The sequence below is a fragment of the Triticum aestivum genome, chromosome 5D (assembly GCF_018294505.1).
Source record: "Triticum aestivum cultivar Chinese Spring chromosome 5D, IWGSC CS RefSeq v2.1, whole genome shotgun sequence".
NCBI classification, from domain to species: domain Eukaryota; kingdom Viridiplantae; phylum Streptophyta; class Magnoliopsida; order Poales; family Poaceae; genus Triticum; species Triticum aestivum.
Window position 1 is genome coordinate 377,383,407 of NC_057808.1, and position 22,187 is coordinate 377,405,593.

The 22,187-nt window shown below is 46.0% G+C and overlaps 1 protein-coding gene across 1 annotated transcript; it reads left to right on the forward strand.

Moving 5' to 3' along the window:
- Positions 1–6,502: 6,502 nt before the first annotated feature.
- On the forward strand, positions 6,503–7,339 carry LOC123120662 (uncharacterized). The gene is made up of 2 exons (XM_044540653.1): positions 6,503–6,767; positions 6,982–7,339. Exons 1-2 carry the CDS (start codon positions 6,503–6,505, stop codon positions 7,209–7,211), a joined length of 495 nt encoding a protein of 164 aa, XP_044396588.1. The 3' UTR covers positions 7,212–7,339.
- The last annotated feature ends 14,848 nt before the right edge of the window (positions 7,340–22,187 follow it).

The following is a 22,187-nucleotide window of genomic DNA, read 5'->3' on the forward strand; positions in this document are numbered from 1 at the left end:
CTCGAAGGGTTGAGATGTCGTCATGATTGTCTTCGAGGGATGCTTGGCCCTAGTCATCTTTCCAGCTTCGCAGGCACTGCACAAGTGATCCTTTTTGAACTTGATGCCCTCGATGCCTATGACATGCTTCTTCTTTGCGAGAGTGTGTAAGTTCCTCATGCCAGCATGCCCTAGCCTCCGATGCCAGAGCCAACACTCTGAAGCTTTTGCAAGAAGGCATACGGCAAGGTGTGGCCCTGCTGAGAAATCTACCATGTACAGATCATCTTTCTGGTACCCTTAAATACTAGAGACTTGTCAGATTCCATTAGTACAAGGCAACGATATTTTCCAAATATAACAATCATGTTCAAGTCACAAAGCATTGAGATAGACATTAAGTTGAAACCAAGGGATTCAACAAGCATCACTTTATCCATGTGTTGATCCTTTGAGATTGCAACTCTACCTAGACCCAATACCTTGCTTTTACCAGTGTCAGCAAATGTGATGTGACTCTTGTCAGATGGACGTAAGGTTGAGTCCATGAGAAGACTTCGATCACCAGTCATATGATTAGTGCATCCGCTGTCCATAATCCATTCTGAAGCATGAGGTGTCATACCCTACAGTACAGTTAGGGGGATAGGCTTCACCAAGAGTATTGTGAAGCATAAACATTTGACGGGCAAGAGGATTATCAAAGCTCAGATCAAGATTAGTACTGATAGGACGATTGGCAAACGATTCAGGAACAAAATACATAGTGAGACCATTTGGGCATTTGATCTTGCGCCCGACAAGATGTTTTAGGTCCCCAGCAATAGCATCAGACGCCTTTGATTTCCGGCTGGAGACCTTTCCCTGCAAAAGAAAGTTAATTCTTCTTAACCACCCACATCTTCAGGGGTGGCTTAGAAGCAATGAGTCTAAGTGCAGCATCTGAAAACTTCGGCTTTGGAGCCCTAGCAAATAGCCTTGCAGGAGAAGAATGATACTCATAGGAATAAGAAGAAAAGTTCTTAGTTTTATGAACATAGCGGTTTGAAGACACACGCTCATATTCATAAGTCTGAGTATGGTTTCCCTGCAAAACATTGGCGTTAGGGTGACTCAGTTGAGTCCTGTATCTGTATGAAGCCTTTGGACCATATGAAGCCTTTGGTCTGGGATTTGTCTTCTTCCCAGGTGGTGTCATGATGACATTCACGGGAAGATTCTCAAGACAACTTTTGGGAACCTAGATCTTCTTCATAGGTGGCCCATTCCTGCAGTTAGTACCAATATATCTGGCAAACACTTCACCATTCTGATTCTTAAACAGTTTATAGTTTGCATCAAAGGATTCATCAATGATAATAGGGTTAGCACAGGTGAAGCCAGATAAGGTGGATGGATCCACTGAAAGTCCCTTTGCAGCAACCCATGTGATTTTGGGGTACTACTCAGGCTTCCAGTAGGAGCAATCAACATTCATTTTCCTCTCGAACCCAACACCCTCTTTCCTGGGGTTTCGGTTCAGAATCTGCTTTTTGAGGACAACACACAGTGTCTGATGCCCTTTGAGACTTCTGTACATCCCTGTTTCAAGCAATGTCTTCAACCTAGCATTTTCATCAGCAATAGTAGTGGTATCCTCAGCAGAGGGGTTAGTTACCACATCAGCAGTTGAAGATATTGCAACAGTAGCAGCAGTAGAACATTCAGCAACAGAAGTAGCATTATCACGCTCAAGGCATTTTAGACATGGTGGTTCAAATCCTTCCTGAGCGGAACTGATCTGTTGAGCGTGAAGTGACTCATTCTCTTTTTGAAGATCTTCATCAGTCGCTCTCAATTTCTCAAGCTCTTGCTTCCTTTGAAGATAATCATAGGAGAGCTTTTCATGAGTTGTTGAGAGCGTTTCATGACGACTTTCAAGTTCCTGGTACTTAACATGAAGATTTTTTATGTCTTCAATAAAGGACTGAGAACGGGTCATTTCAGCGTCCAACAGGTCATCGCTTTTATCTAACAGTTTTTGAGTATGTTCCATAGCTTTCTGTTGTTCAGTTGCAATTTTAGCAAGTGTTTTGTAGCTGGGTTTGGATTCGCAATCAGAGTCATCTTCACTAGATGTTTGAAAGTAAGCATCGCGTGATTTTACCTTGGCACCACGTGCCATGAAGCAGTAGGTGGGAGTAGAGTCGTCCTTGTCATTAGCTTCAGCGCTGGTAACGGAGCCATTGTCTTCAGTGTTGAAGATGGACTTGGCAACGTAGGCTGTAGCTAGAGCCAGACTTGCAACGCCAGGGTCGGAGTCCTCCTCAGACTCCACCTCCGCCTCCTCAGAAGCAGACTCCTCCTCTGAATCCATCTCCTTGCCGACAAAAGCACGAGCCTTGCCAGATGAGCTCTTCTTATGAGATGAAGACTTGGATGAGGACTTGGAAGAAGACTTTGAGGATTTCTTCTTCTTCTTGTCATCAGAATCATATTCCTTGCTCTTCTTCTTCGTGTTGTTCTCTTTGTCCCACTTTGGACACTCAGAGATGTAGTGTCCAGGTTTCTTGCACTTGTGACATGTTCTCTTCCTATAATCATGAGTGGAAGCTTCATCATTTCTTGAGCTGGACCGTGAAGACTTCCTGAAGCTCTTCTTCTTAGTGAACTTCTGGAACTTCTTCACAAGCATAGCAAGTTCCTTTCCAATGTCTTCAGGATCATCAGAACTGCAGTCAGATTCTTCTTCAGATGAGGAAACGACTTTTGCCTTCAAAGCACGAGTTCGGCCGTAGTTGGGACCATAGATATCTCTTTTCTCAGATAGCTGGAACTCATGTGTGTTGAGCCTCTCAAGTATATCAGACGGATCGAGTGTCTTGAAGTCAGGCCGTTCTTGTATCATGAGGGCAAGGGTGTCGAACGAGCTGTCAAGTGATCTCAGTAGTGTCTTGACGATTTTATGCTTGGTGATCTCAGTGGCGCCGAGAGCACGAAGCTCATTTGTGATGTCAGTGAGCCAATCAAACATGAGCTGGACATTCTCATTGTCGTTCCTCTTGAAGCGGTTGAAGAGGTTGCAAAGAACACTGATCCTTTGATCTCTCTAGGTTGAGACGCCTTCGTTGACCTTGGAGAGCCAGTCCCAGACTAGCTTCGACGTTTCCAGAGCACTCACAAGGCCATACTGTCCTTTGGTCAGATGACCACAGATGATGTTCTTGGCAGTAGAATCCAGTTGAATGAATTTCTTGACATCAGCAGGGGTGACACCTTCACCAGTCTTGGGGACGCCATTCTTGACGACATACCAGAGGTCGACATCAATGGCTTCAAGATGCATGCGCATCTTATTCTTCCAGTAGGGATATTCAGTTCCATCGAAGACGGGGCAAGCAGCGGACACTTTGATTATCACTGCAGTCGACATAGCTAAAACTCCAGGTGGTTAAACTGAATCACACAGAACAAGGGAGTACCTTGCTCTGATACCAATTGAAAGTGCTAGTTATCGACTAGAGGGGAGGGGTGAATAGGCGATTTTTATGAACGTCTTCAAAACATGATAGTTTCGAAGACAAACGATAGAAATGAACCTATTGATATGCAGCAGAAGGTAGACTACACTAAGCAAGCCATAGTCAAGTATTCAATGAAGTGAAAGCACGAAGACTAATAACAGCTAGGTAGTAAAGATCAGGATGGAAGATAGTATGAAGCCAAACAACAATAGTAGTTACACAGTGAAGTCAAACAGGTAGTGCAAGGAGGCAATGACTTCACGAAGACAAACTGTAAGTAAAGAGAGGGAGAGGATAGAACCAGTCACTTGGTGAGGACACAAGATTTGTTGGACCAGTTCCAGTTGCTATGACAACTGTACATCTGGTTAGGGAGGCTGAGATTCAACTCAGAAGACCGCGTCTTCACCTTATTCCCCTTGAGCTAAGGACACCCAGTCCTCGCCCAATCACTCTGGTAAGTCTTCAAGGTAGACTTCCAAACCTTCACAGACTTCGTTCACCGGCGATCCACAATGACTCTTGGATGCTCAGAACGCGACGCCTAACCGGCTGGAGGATTCACAGTCCTCAAGTGTAACAAGTCTTCAGGTAACGCGGATAGAAAGACTTCAGTGATGCCTAACACTCTTTGGCTCTGGCTGTTTGGGCTTTGTCCTCGCAAGGATTTCTCTCTCTCAAAAGCTTCGGAGGTGGGTTGCTCTCAAACGACAAAAGCCGTGCACTAACTCTGAGCAGCCACCAATTTATGGTGTGGGGGGTGGGCTATTTATAGCCACTAGGCAACCCGACCTGATTTGTCCGAAATGACCCTGGGCCACTTAGGAACTGACACGTGTTCTAACAGTCAGATTTCAAACACACGCGACAACTTTACTTGGGCTACAAGTAAAGCTGACTCATCCAGCTCTGGATAAGATTTGCTCTCATTGTCTTCGCTCGAAGACATAGGATTTTGGTTGAGCATCACTTCAGTCACTCCGACTTTGTTCACTGGGACCCCACTTAACAGTACGGTGGTTCCTACGACTCAACAAAGAAGAAAAGGAAACAACGAAACAACTAAGTCTTCGTGCTCCATAGTCTTCACGCAATGCCTTCTCTTGTCATAGTCTTCAATGTGAATATCTTCACATACCACCATTGTCTTCAATGTCTTCATACGTTTTTGGGGTCATCTCCGGTAGGTAAACCGACTCAATGAGGGACTACTACCTGTGTTATCCTACAATTCTCACAAACACATTAGTCCCTCAACCAGGTTTGTCGTCAATACTCCAAAACCAACTAGGGGTGGCACTAGATGCACTTACAGTGTGGCAAAGCGGAAATTTCGACCTACTACGCACACACACAATAGGAATTGCACATCAAACTAGCGAGATTACTAGTTAAAGGTTACCCATTTCAAAGGTCACTTTTCATCATCCCAGGTGCTGACAAGTGAGCACACTTCGTGTGCGTCACTTGTCGCAATCTGAGAGTTTCCTTTATTTTCATAAATTCATTTTTTAAAGCATTTAATCTCTTGAATTATTTATCTAAATCACGAACACCTTTTGATTTCTCATGTTGATATCTTCAAAACCAGATCACATATTGATAGGTTTTAATGAACTTTTTTTCATGAAAAACATAGAAAAAAATAAAACAAAAAAATCGTACAGTTTTTTTCAAATAAAAATGCACCGAGAAAAACCAAAACCATCATAAGTATGTTGCGGTGCATTTAGGGGAAGCACCTGATATATTTCTTCCTTTTTTGAAGAAAACATGGTCTTCTTTGAAAACACAATTGTGCTTCTCGTGGAAGCTCATGCGGTGCTTTTATCATTTTTCAAGTGTGCTTCTCAGAGGCGCATGTTGTGCTTCTCGTAAAAAAGCACTTCTTTCTAAATAATAATAAAAACACATATACTTTTTTCCTTTGAAACCTAGGAAAAACCAGAAAGAAAAACCATCTAAAACTTAAAAACACGTACAGTAGAACTATAAAATAATGAAATCCGGAGAGAACACCTTTTTTTAGAAACACATGCATCTTTATTCATACTCATAACAATTATAGGTACACTGATTTGGACTAAAAACACGTACAGTAGAACTATAAAATAATGAAATCCGGAGAGAACACCTTTTTTTAGAAACACATGCATCTTTATTCATACTCATAACAATTATAGGTACACTGATTTGACCAAAAACCAAGAAAATACAAAGTAACTCCTATGACTAAGAATTACAATGAAATCTATTGAAAACATCTTCACGGCGTCAATCTTTGCTCGAAGAAATATTCCAAAGACTTCGGTAAAGAGGCTGCAATTGAATTAGAGCAACGATGTTGTCACACTTGCACCCACATGAACATTACCAATAATGGTTTTTGAAAGCGCCTTGAGTCGTCCGGATGGGAAGCCTTGATCGATGAAGGTACTTCGGTCGGGGATGATCCCCTAGAAGTGCAGGCAGTCGAATCGCTATATCTCAACCATGGTGTTGATGAAAGATTTCACCTCCACAAAGAATCAGACCAGCAGAAACGGCTTGCGACAGCAACATAAACTCATCAGATCTGAATAATCGGATCTGCGAGGACAGAAGACTATCTAACCTCATGACACTGTCAAAAGAACGATTGGGAATTTATTCTCACAAAACTATGATGATTACTAAACGATGGCGAAAAACATAGAAATCTTGAAGATCTGAGGTCCCCCCACCTCTCAGCGTCAAGATGGCAGTCAAAAGCGAGGGGACCTAAATTTCTCAGACGGCGGCAGCGGCCGCACGAGAAACCCTACAGATGGGTTCCTTCACACACCCCAGAGAGAGCACCTAAAATGCGACGTGTGGCAGTCTAGGAGCACCACTTAACACGCTCACAGGCCCAAGAAGTGATCGTGGTGAGGGCCTGTCATCTATCTGTATTACGTATGGGCTCTTACACGCTAGAAAGCCCATTAGCCCAGAGCACGTGCTAACATACCGCACATCCTCTCAGTCTCAGCTGTGAGGCCATGGCGAGTACCTTTCCCACCCCGACCCTCTTGACGCCCAAGCTGTCCCAGCCACCGCTCGGTCCTTCGCGCCGCAACGCTGCCGCTGCGGCTGCCCCGTGGCCGCATCGTGGGCGGATCAGCGCGACCACAGGAGGCGAAGCTGCCGCAGCAGCAGAAGCAAAGGCCAGGAAGGAGCAGAGGAAACGATGCCTGAGGTGCGGCGCCCTGTACCTGGACGAGGACAACTCCGCTGCCGCCTGCGCCTTCCATGGCCACATCACCGGTAGGTACCGTATCAGCACCACTTACTGCTGCACTACACTACAGCACACTAGTTGCAAAATATCTTCAGGTTGCGGTTGAGCTTGCGACTCTGTGCGCGCTGTGTGCCACGAACGTCCTGGGCCATACGACTGCCGCGGCCTATGCAAAACTACAGGGCCGAGGAGCTACCCGAGGCCCGTTTGAGAGTGGACACATGCGTGTTTGTGTTACAGGTGAGAAGGGGCTGTTTTCGCTGTCGCCGCCGCACCAGGGGATCGACGGCGAGTGGAGCGACAAGAGCGGGGTCATCGTCTACCGGTGGAACGACCGTGGCGACAGCCCCAACACCGGCCGTGCCAACTGGAAGGGGAGGTGGAGCTGCTGCCAGGAGCGGGACGAGGAAGCGCCGCCGTGCCGCCGTGGGCACCACGTCTCGTACGACGACGGCTTCACTCTCTTCTAGCCACAGGTCTACACCGGTTGTATGAATATAGAAGTTGTTGTTTTTTGTAACCCGATACTGCTTTATGAAATGCAACAGTGTCCATTTATAAAGGAAGAGTACAATAGAGTTAAGAACAGGAAGATGTACAACAAACATCATGGACTAAAGATCTCGGTTGAAAAATCAAGGGGGGTCGAACCTCTCCTCGGACTTGGCTTCTTTCCATGGGACTAGTTCGTGCCATCAGACTTCCTTTCTTGAAGATCACTGCGTTTCTCTCTTTTAAGGTCATCCATGAGGTCACCATGAGAACTCAACTCCATTTCTCTGCCTCATCATTGACTATGGATTAAACGGGAAAAGAATAGGGTAGCAGATCGACTGGCGTCGTATTGTCGCATTGAGAGTAGCAGTGCAGTATGGCTTCAACTAGGACCACCATGTATTGAGGTGCTTCGATTATAACACTATCACTATGGAATACATTACTTTCACCCCGCAAAAAAAAATTCCGCAAAAACACTATGGATTATTCACAAATGACTTAGCAAATACTCACTTCATTCCTAAATATAAGTCTTTCTATTTAGGAACAAAGGGAGTGGTACTTATCGAGCCACGAATAGTCAAATATGCAGCAGTTCGGCAGGCACACCCTGCTGGCGCTTCACCGCTTTAGATTCAATTGCAACTCGCAAACCACAAGCTTGAGAACACGCCAAATGGTTATGAAAACAACATGTGCATAGGCACAAACTAGACCCTGGTTTTATTCCAAAAGTACATAGCAAAGCTTTGATTGATTGCTCCAAAATATTTAATATGACCAAAATATCAATTTGCTATTAATTTTAATATTATAGGACAAGAAAGCTTGCTGGGTAGCAGATCTCCTCGCGTCGCCCTTTGTACCCCCTCGCGTTGCCTCCCCTGGGCGACGCCAGGGGTCCCGAACCCTAAGCGCCGCCGGCCTCCAGATCAAAGCTTCTCTGCCGTCGGCGAGGACCGCGGCGGTTGGCAGCGTAACACCCATGAGGCGGGGCACCTCTTGCAGTGCTTGCGCGTGCAGCAGTTTCAGCGGAATGGCGGTGGCTGGCGATCCTCGGCTCGTGGGGTGGGCTACCTAGCCTGTATGGGTGGCGGGCATGGCCGACACTTCATTGGCGGTATGGGTTCCTCTGCCTAGAGTTGGGATCCGTTGTGGCCGTGATCTGGCGTCCCGGCTAGGTTCATCTCGGCGTGGCTTTGGCCGGCCAACGACCCGCAGAGGGACCGGTGAGGGGCGACTGGAGACTCCCTACCGGCGTTCCGGTTGGCAGCGTTCGTCTTCACGGCGAGGCTCCACTCGGATCTAGTCAGCTGCGAGATCGGGGTGATGCGACTTCCGGTGAAAATCACGCCGACTACGGTCATAGCGAACGATGGCGGCATCTTAGACGTCGTTCCCTTCTCGAGGCATAGTTGTGGCAGGTCGTGGCACCATGTTCGGGATGCTCCGGGGGAAACCCTAGATCTGGGTCTTCTCGGATCAAACGATGATGACATCTTCGATGTCGTTCTCCCTCGTGGGGGCATCGTTTTGGAGCAGGTACTGACCGGAAGGGCACAAAGGCGGATCAAGGTTTCATCCTCCGCATCGATGACGGCGGATCTCGGCGGCATGGCGCAGTGGAGTATCGAAGTCTGATGTGGATTGACGGACTGACGCGGGAGAACGGAGGTGTCTGGCGTCGTGGTGGCGTCGACGGCAGGCCTGGCAAGGTCGATGCCTCAGTTCCTGTTCTGAAGATGGATAGGTGAAAGACGGCGGTGATCGCCTATGAGATTGCGCCGGACCGGTGTGTGCCTCAATCGCAGCATTCAGTTTGGTTGGGGCCACCGACTTTAGATGTTAGGCTTTGATGCGAAGTCTGTTCGGTATTCGGCTCGGATTTTCAGCACACCTTCATCAAGTGGATAGGAGTAACGACAGAAGTTGCCGAGGTGGTGTCTTCAGACTTGCTGATGTCTTACTTTATAAGGTCCTTGCGAATAATTAGTAAAGTGGCTATATGTATCGCACGAATATAGAGGCAGGGGGCACGAAAAGTCCATTATGCACCCGAGCTCATATGCTCCCGCATGAACAGTAAAATTTGAAAAAAATTCAAAAAATTTCAAATTTTTTTTGAGAGAAACATTGACAAAAGTTCTAAGTGCCTGCAAAAATTCATCATGAAATCACATTCAGAGTACTGTTTTTGTTTTTTTGCCACGCCTTCTAGGAATGTGATTTCATGACGAATTTTTGCAGGCACTTAGAACTTTTGTCAATGTTTCTCTAAAAAAAATGGAATTTTTTGATTTTTTTTCGATTTTACTGTTCACCCGAGCTCATTTGAGCTCGGGTGCAGATTAGCCGCGTCCCAGGGGGCATCCTCTTTTTTCTAAAAAAAAGAAAACTTGTCGTGAGTGTGACTGCTAGTTCATGCGAGGTCAACTTATATATAGATGTGTACATCCCGACACCACAGATTGAGCACATATCAGTTTAAACTTCGGACATGTGGCTTAGAGCATCTCCACTCGCCCCACCCCAACAGGCCCCCCAGGGCGCCTTTTTTAGCGCCGGCGGTGAAAAATCAGCCCGGTCGCGCCCCAAGGTCCTTGTTTTTCGTTGGTTTGGGCCGAAATAGTAGCCGGCGAACCCGAGTCGAACCCAACTGTAAGTGCATCTAGTGCCACCCCTAGTTGGTTTTGGAGTATTGATGACAAACCTGGTTGAGGGACTAATGTGTTTGTGAGAATTGCAGGATAACACAGGTAGTAGTCCCTCATTGATTCAGTTTACCTACCGGAGATGACCCCTAAAAATATGTGAAGACATTGAAGACAATAGTGGTATGTGAAGACAATCACATCGAAGCTTATGACTCGAGAAGACATTCACATGAAGACTATGGAGTGCGAAGACATAGTTGTTTCGTAGTTTCCTTTTCTTCTTTGTTGATTCATAGGAACCACCGTACTGTTAAGTGGGGTCCAAGTGAACAAAGTCAGAGTGACTGAAGTGATGCTCAACCAAATCCTATGTCTTCGAGCGAAGACAATGAGAGCAAATCTTATCCAGAGTTGGATGAGTCAGCTTTACTTGTATCCCAAGTCAAGCTGTCGCGTGTGTTTGAAATCTGACCATTGGAACACGTGTCAGTTCCTTAGTGACCCAGGGTCATTTCGGACAAATCAGGTCGGGTTGCCTAGTGGCTATAAATAGCCCACCCTACACCATAAATTGGTGGCTGCTCAGAGTTAGTGCACGTCTTTTGTCGTTTGAGAGCAACCCACCTCGAAGCTTTTGAGAGAGAGAAATGCTTGAGAGGACAAAGCCCAAACACCCAGAGCAAATGAGTGTTAGGCATCACTGAAGTCTTTCTGTCCGCGTGACCTGAAGACTTGTTACACTTGAGGACTGTGAATCCTCCAGCCGGTTAGGCGTCGTGTTCTGAGCATCCAAGAGTCATTGTGGATCGCCGGTGAACGAAGTCTGTGATGGTTTGGAAGTCTACCTTGAAGACTTACCAGAGTGATTGGGCGAGGACTGGGTGTCCTTAGCTCAAGGGGAATAAGGTGAAGACACGGTCTTCTGAGTTAAATCTCAGCCTCCCTAACCAGACGTACAGTTGTCACAGCAACTGGAACTGGTCCAACAAATCCTTGTCCTCACCAAGCAACTGGTTCTATCCTCTCCCTCTCTTTACTTTCAGTTTGTCTTCATGAAGTCATTGCCTGTCTGTGCTGCCTATTTGACTTCACTGTGCGACATCTATTGTTGTTTGGCTTCATACTATCTTCCATCCTGATCATTACTACCTAGCTGCTATTAGTCTTCGTGTTGTCACTTCATTGAATACTTGACTATGGCCTGCCTAGTATAGTCTACCTTCCGCTGCATGTTAATAGGTTCATTTCTATAATTTGTCTTCGAAACTCTCATGTTTTGAAGACTTTCATAAAAATCGCCTATTCACCCCCCTCTAGTCGATAACTAGCACTTTCAATTGGTATCAGAGCAAGGTACTCCCTTGTTCTGTGTGATTCGGTTTAACCACCTGGAGTTTTAGGTATGTCGACTGCAGGGATAATCAAAGTCTCCGCTGTGTGCCCTGTCTTCGATGTCACTGAATATCCCTACTGGAAGAATAAGATGCGCATGCATCTTGAAGCCATTAATGTCGACCTCTGGTATGTCGTCAAGAATGGCGTTCCCAAAACTGGTGAAGGTGTCACCCCTGCTGATGTCAAGAAGTTCATTCAACTGGATTCTACTGCCAAGAACATCATCTATGGTCATCTGACCAAAGGACAGTATGGCCTTGTGAGTGCTCTGGAAACGTCGAAGCTAGTCTGGGACTGTCTCTCCAAGGTCAACGAAGGCGTCTCAAACCAGAGAGATCAAAGGATCAGTGTCCTTCGCAACCTATTCAACCGCCTCAAGAGAAACGACAATGAAAATGTCCAGCTCACGTTTGATCGCCTCACTGACATCACAAATGAGCTTCGTGCTCTCAGCGCCACTGAAATCACCAAGCATGAAATCGTCAAGACACTCCCAAGATCACTTGACAGCTCGTTCGACACCCTTCCCTGATGATTCAAGAACGCCCTAACTTCAAGACACTCGATCCGTCTGACATACTTGAGAGGCTCAACACACATGAGTTTAAGCTATCTGAGAAAAGAGATATCTATGGTCCCAACTATGGCCGAACTCGCACTTTGAAGGCAAAGGCTGTTTCCTCATCTGAAGAAGAATCTGACTGCAGTTCTGGTGATCCTAAAGACATTGGAAAGGAGCTTGCTATGCTTGTGAAGAAGTTCCAGAAGTTCACTAGTAAGAAAGGCTTCAGAAAGTCTTCACGATCCAGCTCAAGAAATGATGAAGCTTCCACTCATGACCACGAGAAGAGAACATGTCACAAGTGTAAGAAACCTGGACACTACATCTCTAAGTGTCCACAGTGGGACAATGAGAACAAGTAGAAGAAGAAGAGCAAGGAATATGATTCTGATGACAAGAAGAAGAAGAAATCCTCAAAGTCTTCTTCCAAGTCTTCATCACACAAGAAGAGCTCATCTGGCAAGGCTCGTGCTTTTGTTGGCAAGGAAATGGATTCAGAGGAGGAGTCTGCTTCTGAGGAGGCGGAGGTGGAATCTGAGGAGGAGTCCGACTCCGGCGTTGCAAGTCTGGCTCTAGCTACAGCCTACGTTGCCAAGTCCATCTTCAACACTAAAGACAATGGCTCTGTCACCAACGCTGATGCTAATGACAAGGACGACTCCACTCCCACCTACTGCTTCATGGCACGCGGTGCCAAGGTAAACTCACGCGATGCTTACTTTCAAACATCAAGTGAAGATGACTCTGATTGTGAATCCAAACCCAGCTACAAAACACTTGCTAAAATTGCAACTGAACAACAGAAAGCTATGGAACATATTCAAAAACTGTTAGACAAAAGCGATAACCTGTTGGACGCGGAAATGACCCGATCTCAGTCCTTAATTGAAGACATAAAAAATCTTCATGTTAAGTACGAGGAACTTGAAAGTCGTCATGAAACGCTCTCAACAACTCATGAAAAGCTTTCCTACGATTATCTTCAAAGGAAGCAAGAACTTGAGAAATTGAGAGCGGCTCATGAAGATCTTCAAAAAGAGAATGAGTCACTTCGCGCTCAACACATCAGTCCCGCTCAGGAAGGATTTGAACCACCATGTCTAAAATGCCTTGAGCGTGATAACGCTACTTCTGTTGCTGAATGCTCTACTGCTGCTACGTTTGCAATATCTTCAACTGTTGATGTGGTAACTAACCCCTCTGCTGAGGATGCCACCACTATTGCTGATGAAAATGCTAGGTTGAAGACATTGCTTGAAATAGGGATGTACAAAAGTCTCAAAGGGCATCAGACACTGTGCGATGTCCTCAAAAAGCAGATTCTGAACCGAAACCCTAGGAAAGAGGGTGTTGGGTTCGAGAGGAAAATGAATGTTGATGGTTCCTACTGGAAGCCTGAGCAGTACCCCAAAACCACATGGGTTGCTGCAAAGGGACCTTCAGTGGATCCATCCACCTTATCTGGCTTCACTTGTGCTAACCCAATTATCATTGATGATTCCTTAGATGCAAACTATAAACTGTTTAAGAATCAGAATGGAGAAGTGTTTCCCAGGTATATTGGTACTAACTGCAGGAATGGGCCACCTATGAAGAAGATATGGGTACCCAAAAGTTGTCTTGAGAATCTTCCTGTGAATGTCATCATGACACCACAAGGGAAGAAGACAAACCCCAGAGCACATATGGTCCAAAGGCTTCATACAGGCACAGGACTCACCTGAGTCACCCTAACGCCAATGTTTTGCAGGGAAATCGTACTCAAACATATGAATATGAGCGTGTTTCATCAAACCGCTATGTTCATAAAACTAAGAACTTTTCTGCTAATTCATATGAGTATCATTCATCTCCTGCAAGGCTATTTGCTAGGGCACCAAAGCCGAAGTTCTCAGATGCTGCACTTAGACTCATTGCTTCTAAGCCACCCCTGAAGATGTGGGTGGTTAAGAAGAATTAACTTTCTTTTGCAGGGAAAGGTCTCTAGCCGGAAATCAAAGGTGTCCGATGCTATTGCTGGGGACCTAAAACATCTTGTAGGGCGCAAGATAAAATGCCCAAATGGTCTCACTATGTATTTTGTTCCTGAATCACTTGCCAAACATCCTATCAGTCCTAACCTTGATCTGAGCTTTGATAATCCTCTTGTCCGTCAAATGTTTATGCTTCACAATACTCTTGGTGAAGCCTATCCCCCTAACTGTACTGTAGGGTATGACACCAAAGTCTTCAGAATGGATTATGGACAGCGGATCCACTAATCATATGACTGGTGATCGAAGTCTTCTTATGGACTCAACCTTACGTCCATCTGACAAGAGTCACATCACATTTGCTGACACTGGTAAAAGCAAGGTATTGGGTCTAGGTACAGTTGCAATCTCAAAGGATCAGCACATGGATAAAGGGATGCTTGTTGAATCCCTTGGTTTCAACTTAATGTCTGTCTCATTGCTTTGTGACTTGAACATGATTGTGATATTTGGAAAATATCGTTGCCTTGTACTAATGGAATCTGACAAGTCTCTAGTCTTTGAAGGGTATTGGAAAGATGATTTGTACATGGTAGATTTCTCAGCAGGACCACAGCTTGCCGTATGTCTTCTAGCAAAAGCTTCAGAGTGCTGGCTCTGGCATCGGAGGCTAGGGCATGCTGGCATGAGGAACTTGTACACTCTCGCGAAGAAGAAACATGTCATAGGCATCAAGGGAGTCATGTTCAAGAAGGATCACTTGTGCGGTGCCTGCGAAGCTGGAAAGATGACGAGGGCCAAGCATCCCTCGAAGACAATCATGACGACATCTCAACCCTTCGAGCTGCTACACATGGACTTATTTGGCCCTACTCACTACTCTACTCTCACTACTACTGCTTGTCTCTATGGCTTCGTCATTTTTGTTGATTATTCAAGATATACGTGGGTGCATATAATTCTCTACAAGACTGAAGTGCAGGATGTCTTCAGACGCTTCGCCAACCGTGCCATGAATAACTATGGCGTCAAGATCAAGCATATCAGAAGTGACAACGACACTGAGTTCAAGAACACCGGCCTCGACCTTTACTTGGATACATTAGGCATCACTCATGAGTTCTCCGCTCCATACACACCTCAGCAGAATGGTATCGTGGAGCGCAAGAACAGAACACTCATTGAGATGGCTCGGACGATGCTCGATGAATACAAGACACCAAGAAAGTTCTGGCCTGAAGCTATTGATACTGCATGACATGTCATCAACCGTGTTTATCTTCACAAGCTTCTGAAGAAAACATCCTATGAACTCCTCACTGTTAAGAAGCCAAATGTCAGCTACTTCAGAGTATTTGGTGCTAGGTGCTGGATCAAGGATCCACATCACACTTCAAAATTTGCACAGAAAGCACATGAAGGTTTTGTGCTTGGTTACGGAAAGGATTCGCACTCCTACAGAGTCTTCAACCTCTTTCACTATAAAGTGGTTGAAACTGTGGATGTGCGGTTCGATGAGACTAACGGCTCGCAAAGAGAGCACCTGCCAAATATGCTAGATGAAGTTCCACCTAGTGAATCCATCAAGCTAATGGGAACTGGAGAAATCATACCGACTGATGCACAGCCTGAAGAGGAACTTATCATTTCCGCACCTAATCATCCTGAAGACAATGCTCAGCCTGAAGACAATCCTCCTAATGATGACAATGATCAGCAAGAGCAAAATCTTCATCCAGTTCATCCTCGTGTTGCAAATGAAGTACAGATTGAGAAGATAATTGATAGCATCAATGCACCTGGTCCACTCACTCGTTCCAGAGCAATACAACTAGCAAATTTCTGTGGGCACTTTGCATTTGTCTCAATATCAGAACTCAGGAAAGTTGCTGAAGCCTTCATGGAACCAGAATGGATTCAAGCTATGCAAGAAGAGCTTCAACAGTTCAAGCTGAACAATGTGTGGGAGCTTGTCAAGCATCCTGATCCTCGTAAGCACAATATCATTGGCACCAAATGGATATATTGCAACAAGCAATATGAGCATGGTCAAGTCGTCAGAAACAAGGCTCGTCTCGTTGCTCAAGGATACACTCAAGTTCAAGGGATTGACTTCGATGAAACATTTGCTCCTGTGGCTAGGCTTGAAGCCATTCGCATACTACTAGCCTACGCAAATCATCACAACATCCTTCTGTATCAATTGGATGTGAAGAGTGCGTTTCTCAATGGCAAGATTGAAAAAGAAGTGTATGTTTCACAACCACCTGGCTTTGAAGATCCCAAACATCCTGATATGGTATACAAGCTCAACAAGGCATTGTATGGCCTCAAACAAGCCCCCCGCACTTGGTATGACACACTCAAAGACTTCTTGAAGAGCAAAGGCTTCAAACCTGGTTCCTTGGATCCCACACTCTTCATGAAGACATATGATGGTGAACTGTTTGTGTGCCAAATATATGTGGATGACATTATCTTCGGCTGCACTAACCAGAAATACAGTGATGAGTTTGGACACATGATGCAAGAGCAATATCAGATGTCCATGATGGGTGAACTGAAGTTCTTCCTTGGTCTACAAATTCGTCAGCAAAGCAACGGCATCTTCATATCTCAAGAGAAATATCTCAAAGACTGCCTGAGAAGTTTGGAATGCAAGACTGCAAAGGTTACACGACGCCAATGCCAACCAAAAGTCATCTGGGTCCTGACGCCAATGGTAAAGAGTTCGATCAAAAGGTATACCGCTCCATGATTGGTTCTTTACTTTATTTATGTGCATCTAGGCCAGATATAATGCTTAGTGTTTGCATGTGTGCCCGATTCCAAGCGGCACCAAAGGAATCACATCACTTAGCTGTGAAGCGAATTTTTCGATATTTTGCTTACACCCCAACATTAGGATTATGGTATCCAAAGGGCTCAGAGTTTGATCTAGTTGGATTCTCGGATGCTGATTATGCTGGTGACAAAGTGGATCGCAAGTCTACATCAGACACATGTCACTTTCTTGGACGATCACTTGTCTGTTGGTCTTCAAAGAAGCAGAACTGTGTATCTCTCTCCACTGCTGAATCTTAATACATTGCTGCTGGATCTGGCTGCGCTCAGCTTCTATGGATGAAGCAAACACTCAAGGACTATGGCATCCATCTGAAACAAGTACCACTCTACTGCGACAATGAAAGCGCCATCAAGATTGCCAACAACCCAGTTCATCACTCGAAGACAAAGCACATTGAGATCCGTCATCACTTTCTCAGAGATCATGTCATGAAGGAAGATATTGATATCATTCACGTCAACACTGAAGAGTAATTGGCAGATATCTTCACAAAGCCCATGGATGAAAAAAGGTTTTGCAAGTTGCGGTGTGAGCTAAATATCTTGGAATCCTCGAATGTCCTGTGATTAGGCACACATCCTAACACTTATGCATGTTGGTGACATAGATGTGCAACACACGATGTAATGTATGTCTTCAATCAATGAAGACTTACACTCTGAGTGTGAATACATTAATGCGGAATGTGACTTCGGAGCGCCACGATAATTGTGCGCCGTGTCTGGGTCTAATACTTCCTATACGGTGGGTAACGCCACCACCAAATTCTTGTTTGAAGTGTTTTTCTCCTGGCGTTACATTTGCTAAGTATTCGCATTTGATTTATCTTCAACATTGATTTGTCTTCCTAATGAATTTCACCTTGTTGATTTAGTTTTACTCAGATATATACATATACTTGTGTTCTGTCCTCTACAGCATTCACTTAATGCTATGCATTCTCGTTTGAATCTTTTGGACTAAGTGAATGTGATCAGACCCTAACCTCTCTATGCTTCTTCCTCAAACTCTATCTATAAAAATCATATGCATTCTATTGAAACTGTCGAATGTCTTCTTTGCGTCCTTGTCAGCAGAAGATACAGAGACAAACATTAAATCTATTTTTAATGCTCAGTCCTAATGCCTGAAACCCGGAGAAGCCGGAACGACCACCCGACAGTCCAGGCGTGCGTGGGAACATGGAACAACTTCCAATGTGTTGCATGTTCGCCACGTGTCCCTCAGATGTGAACCGCCAGGGGCACCTGCGTAATTGCGTTGTGTTGTCCCTCTCCCTATAAATGCACATCACATCACGGTCAAAATCTTTCTTCCACCTCTCCACCTCGACAAACCCTAGCGCCATCGCTAGCTCTCGACGACGCCGGCGACGAAGCGCTTAGCTGCCGCAACCTCACCGACGCCATCCTCACGCCGGCCGCGGACATTGTCTTCTCCGCCACCGCCGTAGGTGTCCTCCGTCGCCAAGTTAGGGCACGGAAGATCGAACTGCTCGGCCTCCTCTCTACCTCATCTAGCAGTTCTTCGTGTGGTAATTAAACTCACTTTTACAGCCTTGTTGATCCGATTGATTCATCCTTTTTCACCGAAAGTGGTTTCTATGGCTACATCGTTAGATCTATCCTGTTCCGCATCTCATAATATGCCTAGTATATTCACTTATGCTTCACATATAGTTAGATTCCTCACTTGTACCTATTCTTGGATTCGTACAAATCTGGAACCAACTCCCAACATAAAGTGAATGTCTTCGCACTATGAGGTCAATGTCTTCTAAACTGATTTATCTTCAAAATCTTCTGAGAATGCATATGACCTCTTCCCCTTCCCTCGCATCTCTAATGCAGTCACAGGTACATGTCCGTGGCAGAATCCCTTGGTTCTCATAGTCTGCATTCATTTGCAGAATTCTTACAGCATCACATTAACTCTCCCGAAGCTAGTTCTTGTCTGACCAGCAGATGGAAGCCTTTGCCAGTTTTGAAGCCCTTCAGTCTGAACTTCATGGCAACAGAAAAGTCTGCAAGAAAGGGCGGCAGGCAACGTCGTGGGGGAACATCAAGGGATTTGCCACCAGACCTCTATGAGCTGTACAAGACTGATCCTGAAGAGGATTATAATCAGCGCAAAACTCGAATCTAGTGGATTCGAAGATATTGGGCTAAGCAATGGTTCAAATACAAGTTCGTGACCCAGGAGTATGCTGAGAAGAATGCCATCAAGCGACCCTAGGGAGATATTTTGTACAAAAATCCTCCACCCAGGTCCAGAACTAAAGCCATTGATCAAGGCGTCTATCCTTGCATGGTTCGCGGACCACAGCCAGAGAATGCTGACCCAGCTTCTCTGCTATGGTGTCGTGACGACAATCTGTTCAAGCGCAACTACAAGTTTGCCAAGGACTCTGCTGCGAAGAACAAGAAGTCGCTGGGATTAGACTTCAACCCCAGTCCCTCTGATCCTCGTGCCGATGGCACACGCGATGCTGAACCCAATATCGTCGGGCCCTTCTACAACCTCGAAGGTCTCATCACTCACATTATGGTTCAAGGGGCAGCCGTGGAGCACTCTGCAGATGACGCTGATTCTGATGAAGCTCCTGCTCCACCGAAGCCTCAAAAGCAGAAGAAATCCAAGGCTTCAAAGCCCTCCTCTGCACCAAGAGCTTCGCGTGCGAAGCATCTGGCCACTGCTCCTCCTGCACCAAGTGTGCATTCTGAAGATCTCTCTCGCATCTCCAAGTCTGAGAAGAAGAAGAAGAAGAAGCCCATGCAAACTACTGGTCAAGCACTGACCCTAGCTGCCGTTCTGAGGAATGAGAACGAAGTCATTAATCTGTCTAGTGACGACGATCTTGGCGATGATGCTCTTGAGCTGCTGATAAAGAGCAAGCAAGAGGCGGAAATCTTCAACGGTCTTTCCCTTTTTGATGTGGACATCCTGAACAAGTTCATTGATGAGTGGTTTGATAGCCCAAACCTCAATTTTGATGATCTTCTGCTTCCTGTTGGCCTAAGCGTCTCCTTCCATGGAGCCATTGCTCCTGAGCTGGCTCTAGCTCAGAGGATTGTTGAGCTAAAGAACAAAATTGACTATGAAAAAGCTCAGTTCAAGAAGCATATGGCCAAGCTCAGTGTGACTGATGTCCAAAACTTCAAGCAAATGATGCATGAGCTCGAGGAGGCGTTTCACAAGAAACGTGAAGAAGCTAAAGGTTCACGAGAGTGCATGAAACTCCTCGTTGCCAAATGTGTTCAAGCTTACAATGAAGCCGAGAAGCGCAAGGCACTTGGGCGTCCTGGCATCGACCCCAAGAGGTTTCCAGGAAGAAGAAGAAGTCTGTTGTGGACCAAGCTGAAGCATCCAGGCGTGAAGAACCTCGCATTGTCTTCCCCGCCAGTATGAAGGTGTGAAGCCAAAGGTCCCCACAGTGGCTTCAGAACTGAAGAAAACAAGGACATCCGAAGCCGAAGCCAGAAAGCGCAAGAACAAGAACACCACTGATGATGCGCCACCAAGCAAGAAGAGAAAGTCTAAGAAGAAAGATCGGGCTGCTCCCACAGAGCCCCTTGTCGTCGAGCCAATCTCAGTTGCTCGTCCTGCGTCCGCACACCAAGAGCGTCGATTGATAGTTCACGAGCCTGCTACCACAGAGGCTCCTGAAGCTCAAGAAGATCCAGCTGTTGACCACACCGCAGCTGAAGACATTGGTCCCCAAGACAATGTAGAAGATGATGAAGTCCTTCCTCAGATCGAGCACAACATGGTTTCATCGCCTGTTCTCACGAACAGCAAACTCATCAGCGTTGGTCGTCCTTTGACGCCAATCGCTCAGGATGATTCATGGGCTGATCATCCTCAAGACTCCCCCCGTGAAGAAGAATCACCAAGTACTCCCCCAACTCAAGTCACCTCTCTGGTGCTTGATGATGATGACTTTGTGGCCCAGACAACTCCATCTCCACAAGCGTCGCCAGCGTTTCGCAGGCTGCGCAAAGGACCAAGGCCACAAGTCACTCTTTTGAGTGTTCCAGAAGGAGAAGAGCACCACTCAGTATCACGCCAAGTATTTCCTCAAGCCTCTCCAACTGCGAACATCTTCGTGTCTGAAGCCAAAGCTGCTGAAGACATTCCGGCTGCATCAGCCGATGAACAAGAAGAACCCCATCAAGAAGAAGAACGTGTTGCTACACCCCCATCCAACCAAGAAGTTATTCTCGAGGAGAACGTGTCCGACCCTCCGGCTACTCAAGTGGAGGTTGATAACATTGAGGCGGCCACCAACACCAATACTGAAGCCAATGACTTTGTCATGGCCGAAGCAAATGTGGTGCCTGCAGTTAATGTGGTGCTAGAAGTAAATGCACCTGAAGCCAATGCTGCACCTGATGCAAATCTGTAGCCTGAAGCTACTACCAATGCCACTGCTCCTGTACCGCCTCCAAGGCCACACACTATTGAGCAAGCATTTGATCGTGGTAAGCTGGTTACTGTCCGATGGCCCATTCTGGTTCCTCCACCTACTGTCGGTCCACAATTTGACTATCATGTAGAGCACAGGCCTCAGGTCCAGAAGCCTAAGCCAAGGTTGCCAAGGTTTCCAGGTACTGCAACTTCACCAGGATCTTTCAATGCAAATGGCTTCATTGCACACAACACTTTCTTTGAAAGTGCCAAGAACCCCTACTCGAAGCCAAGAATTTTGTCTGATCGGTTCTGGAGCTATCAGCAACGTAGTTACTATTTCTGTGTTCTCTATGATCAAGGGCGCATCTTTCCACATATGCGTCTAGACTGTGAAGCTATTGCTAGACTGCCCTGCTTAGAAGAAGCCCTTGACTATTTCCGAGATGCTGGTCTGCTGAAATTTGTGACTGATAAAGAGCATTGGAATGAAGAGCTTCTGCTGCAATTCTATGCCACCCTCCACATTCGCGACTACAACAGGGATCCTAAGACATGGATCCTTGAGTGGATGACAGGCAATGTACATCACGAAGCTAAAGCTCTTGATATCATTGAGCTCACTGGCCTGCCCACTCCAGGTGAACTCTTCGAGACTGGTTGTCAGCTCCACCGCAATGCTTTGGAAAGCATCTTTCAGAAGCCTGAGCCCAGCATGAGCCAAATGCTGAGCATGATGAAGCCACTGCCCCACGATGTTGAATATCCACGGAAATTCTTTGTTGAAGATCTAGAGTATCTGCCCCGCACGATCTATCATATCATAAGGCAAACTCTATGGCCCATCAAGGGACATTCATCTGCAGCGAAGCTTGAAGGAGCAATGAAGACACTGATCTTTTATATCTTCAATGGCATCAACTTCAATGCTCAAGACTTCTTTATCAGGCAATTTGCTGCATCTGGCTCTGATCTTTTTGGATTGAAATTCTATGCTCCATGGGTTATGTGCCTTATCAAGCTTCACTATGCGGTCAACTATCAGCCGTCTACGCGCAACCACCTGATATTCTTGCCAGAGGTTGATATGTCTGTCGAAGCCATCTACC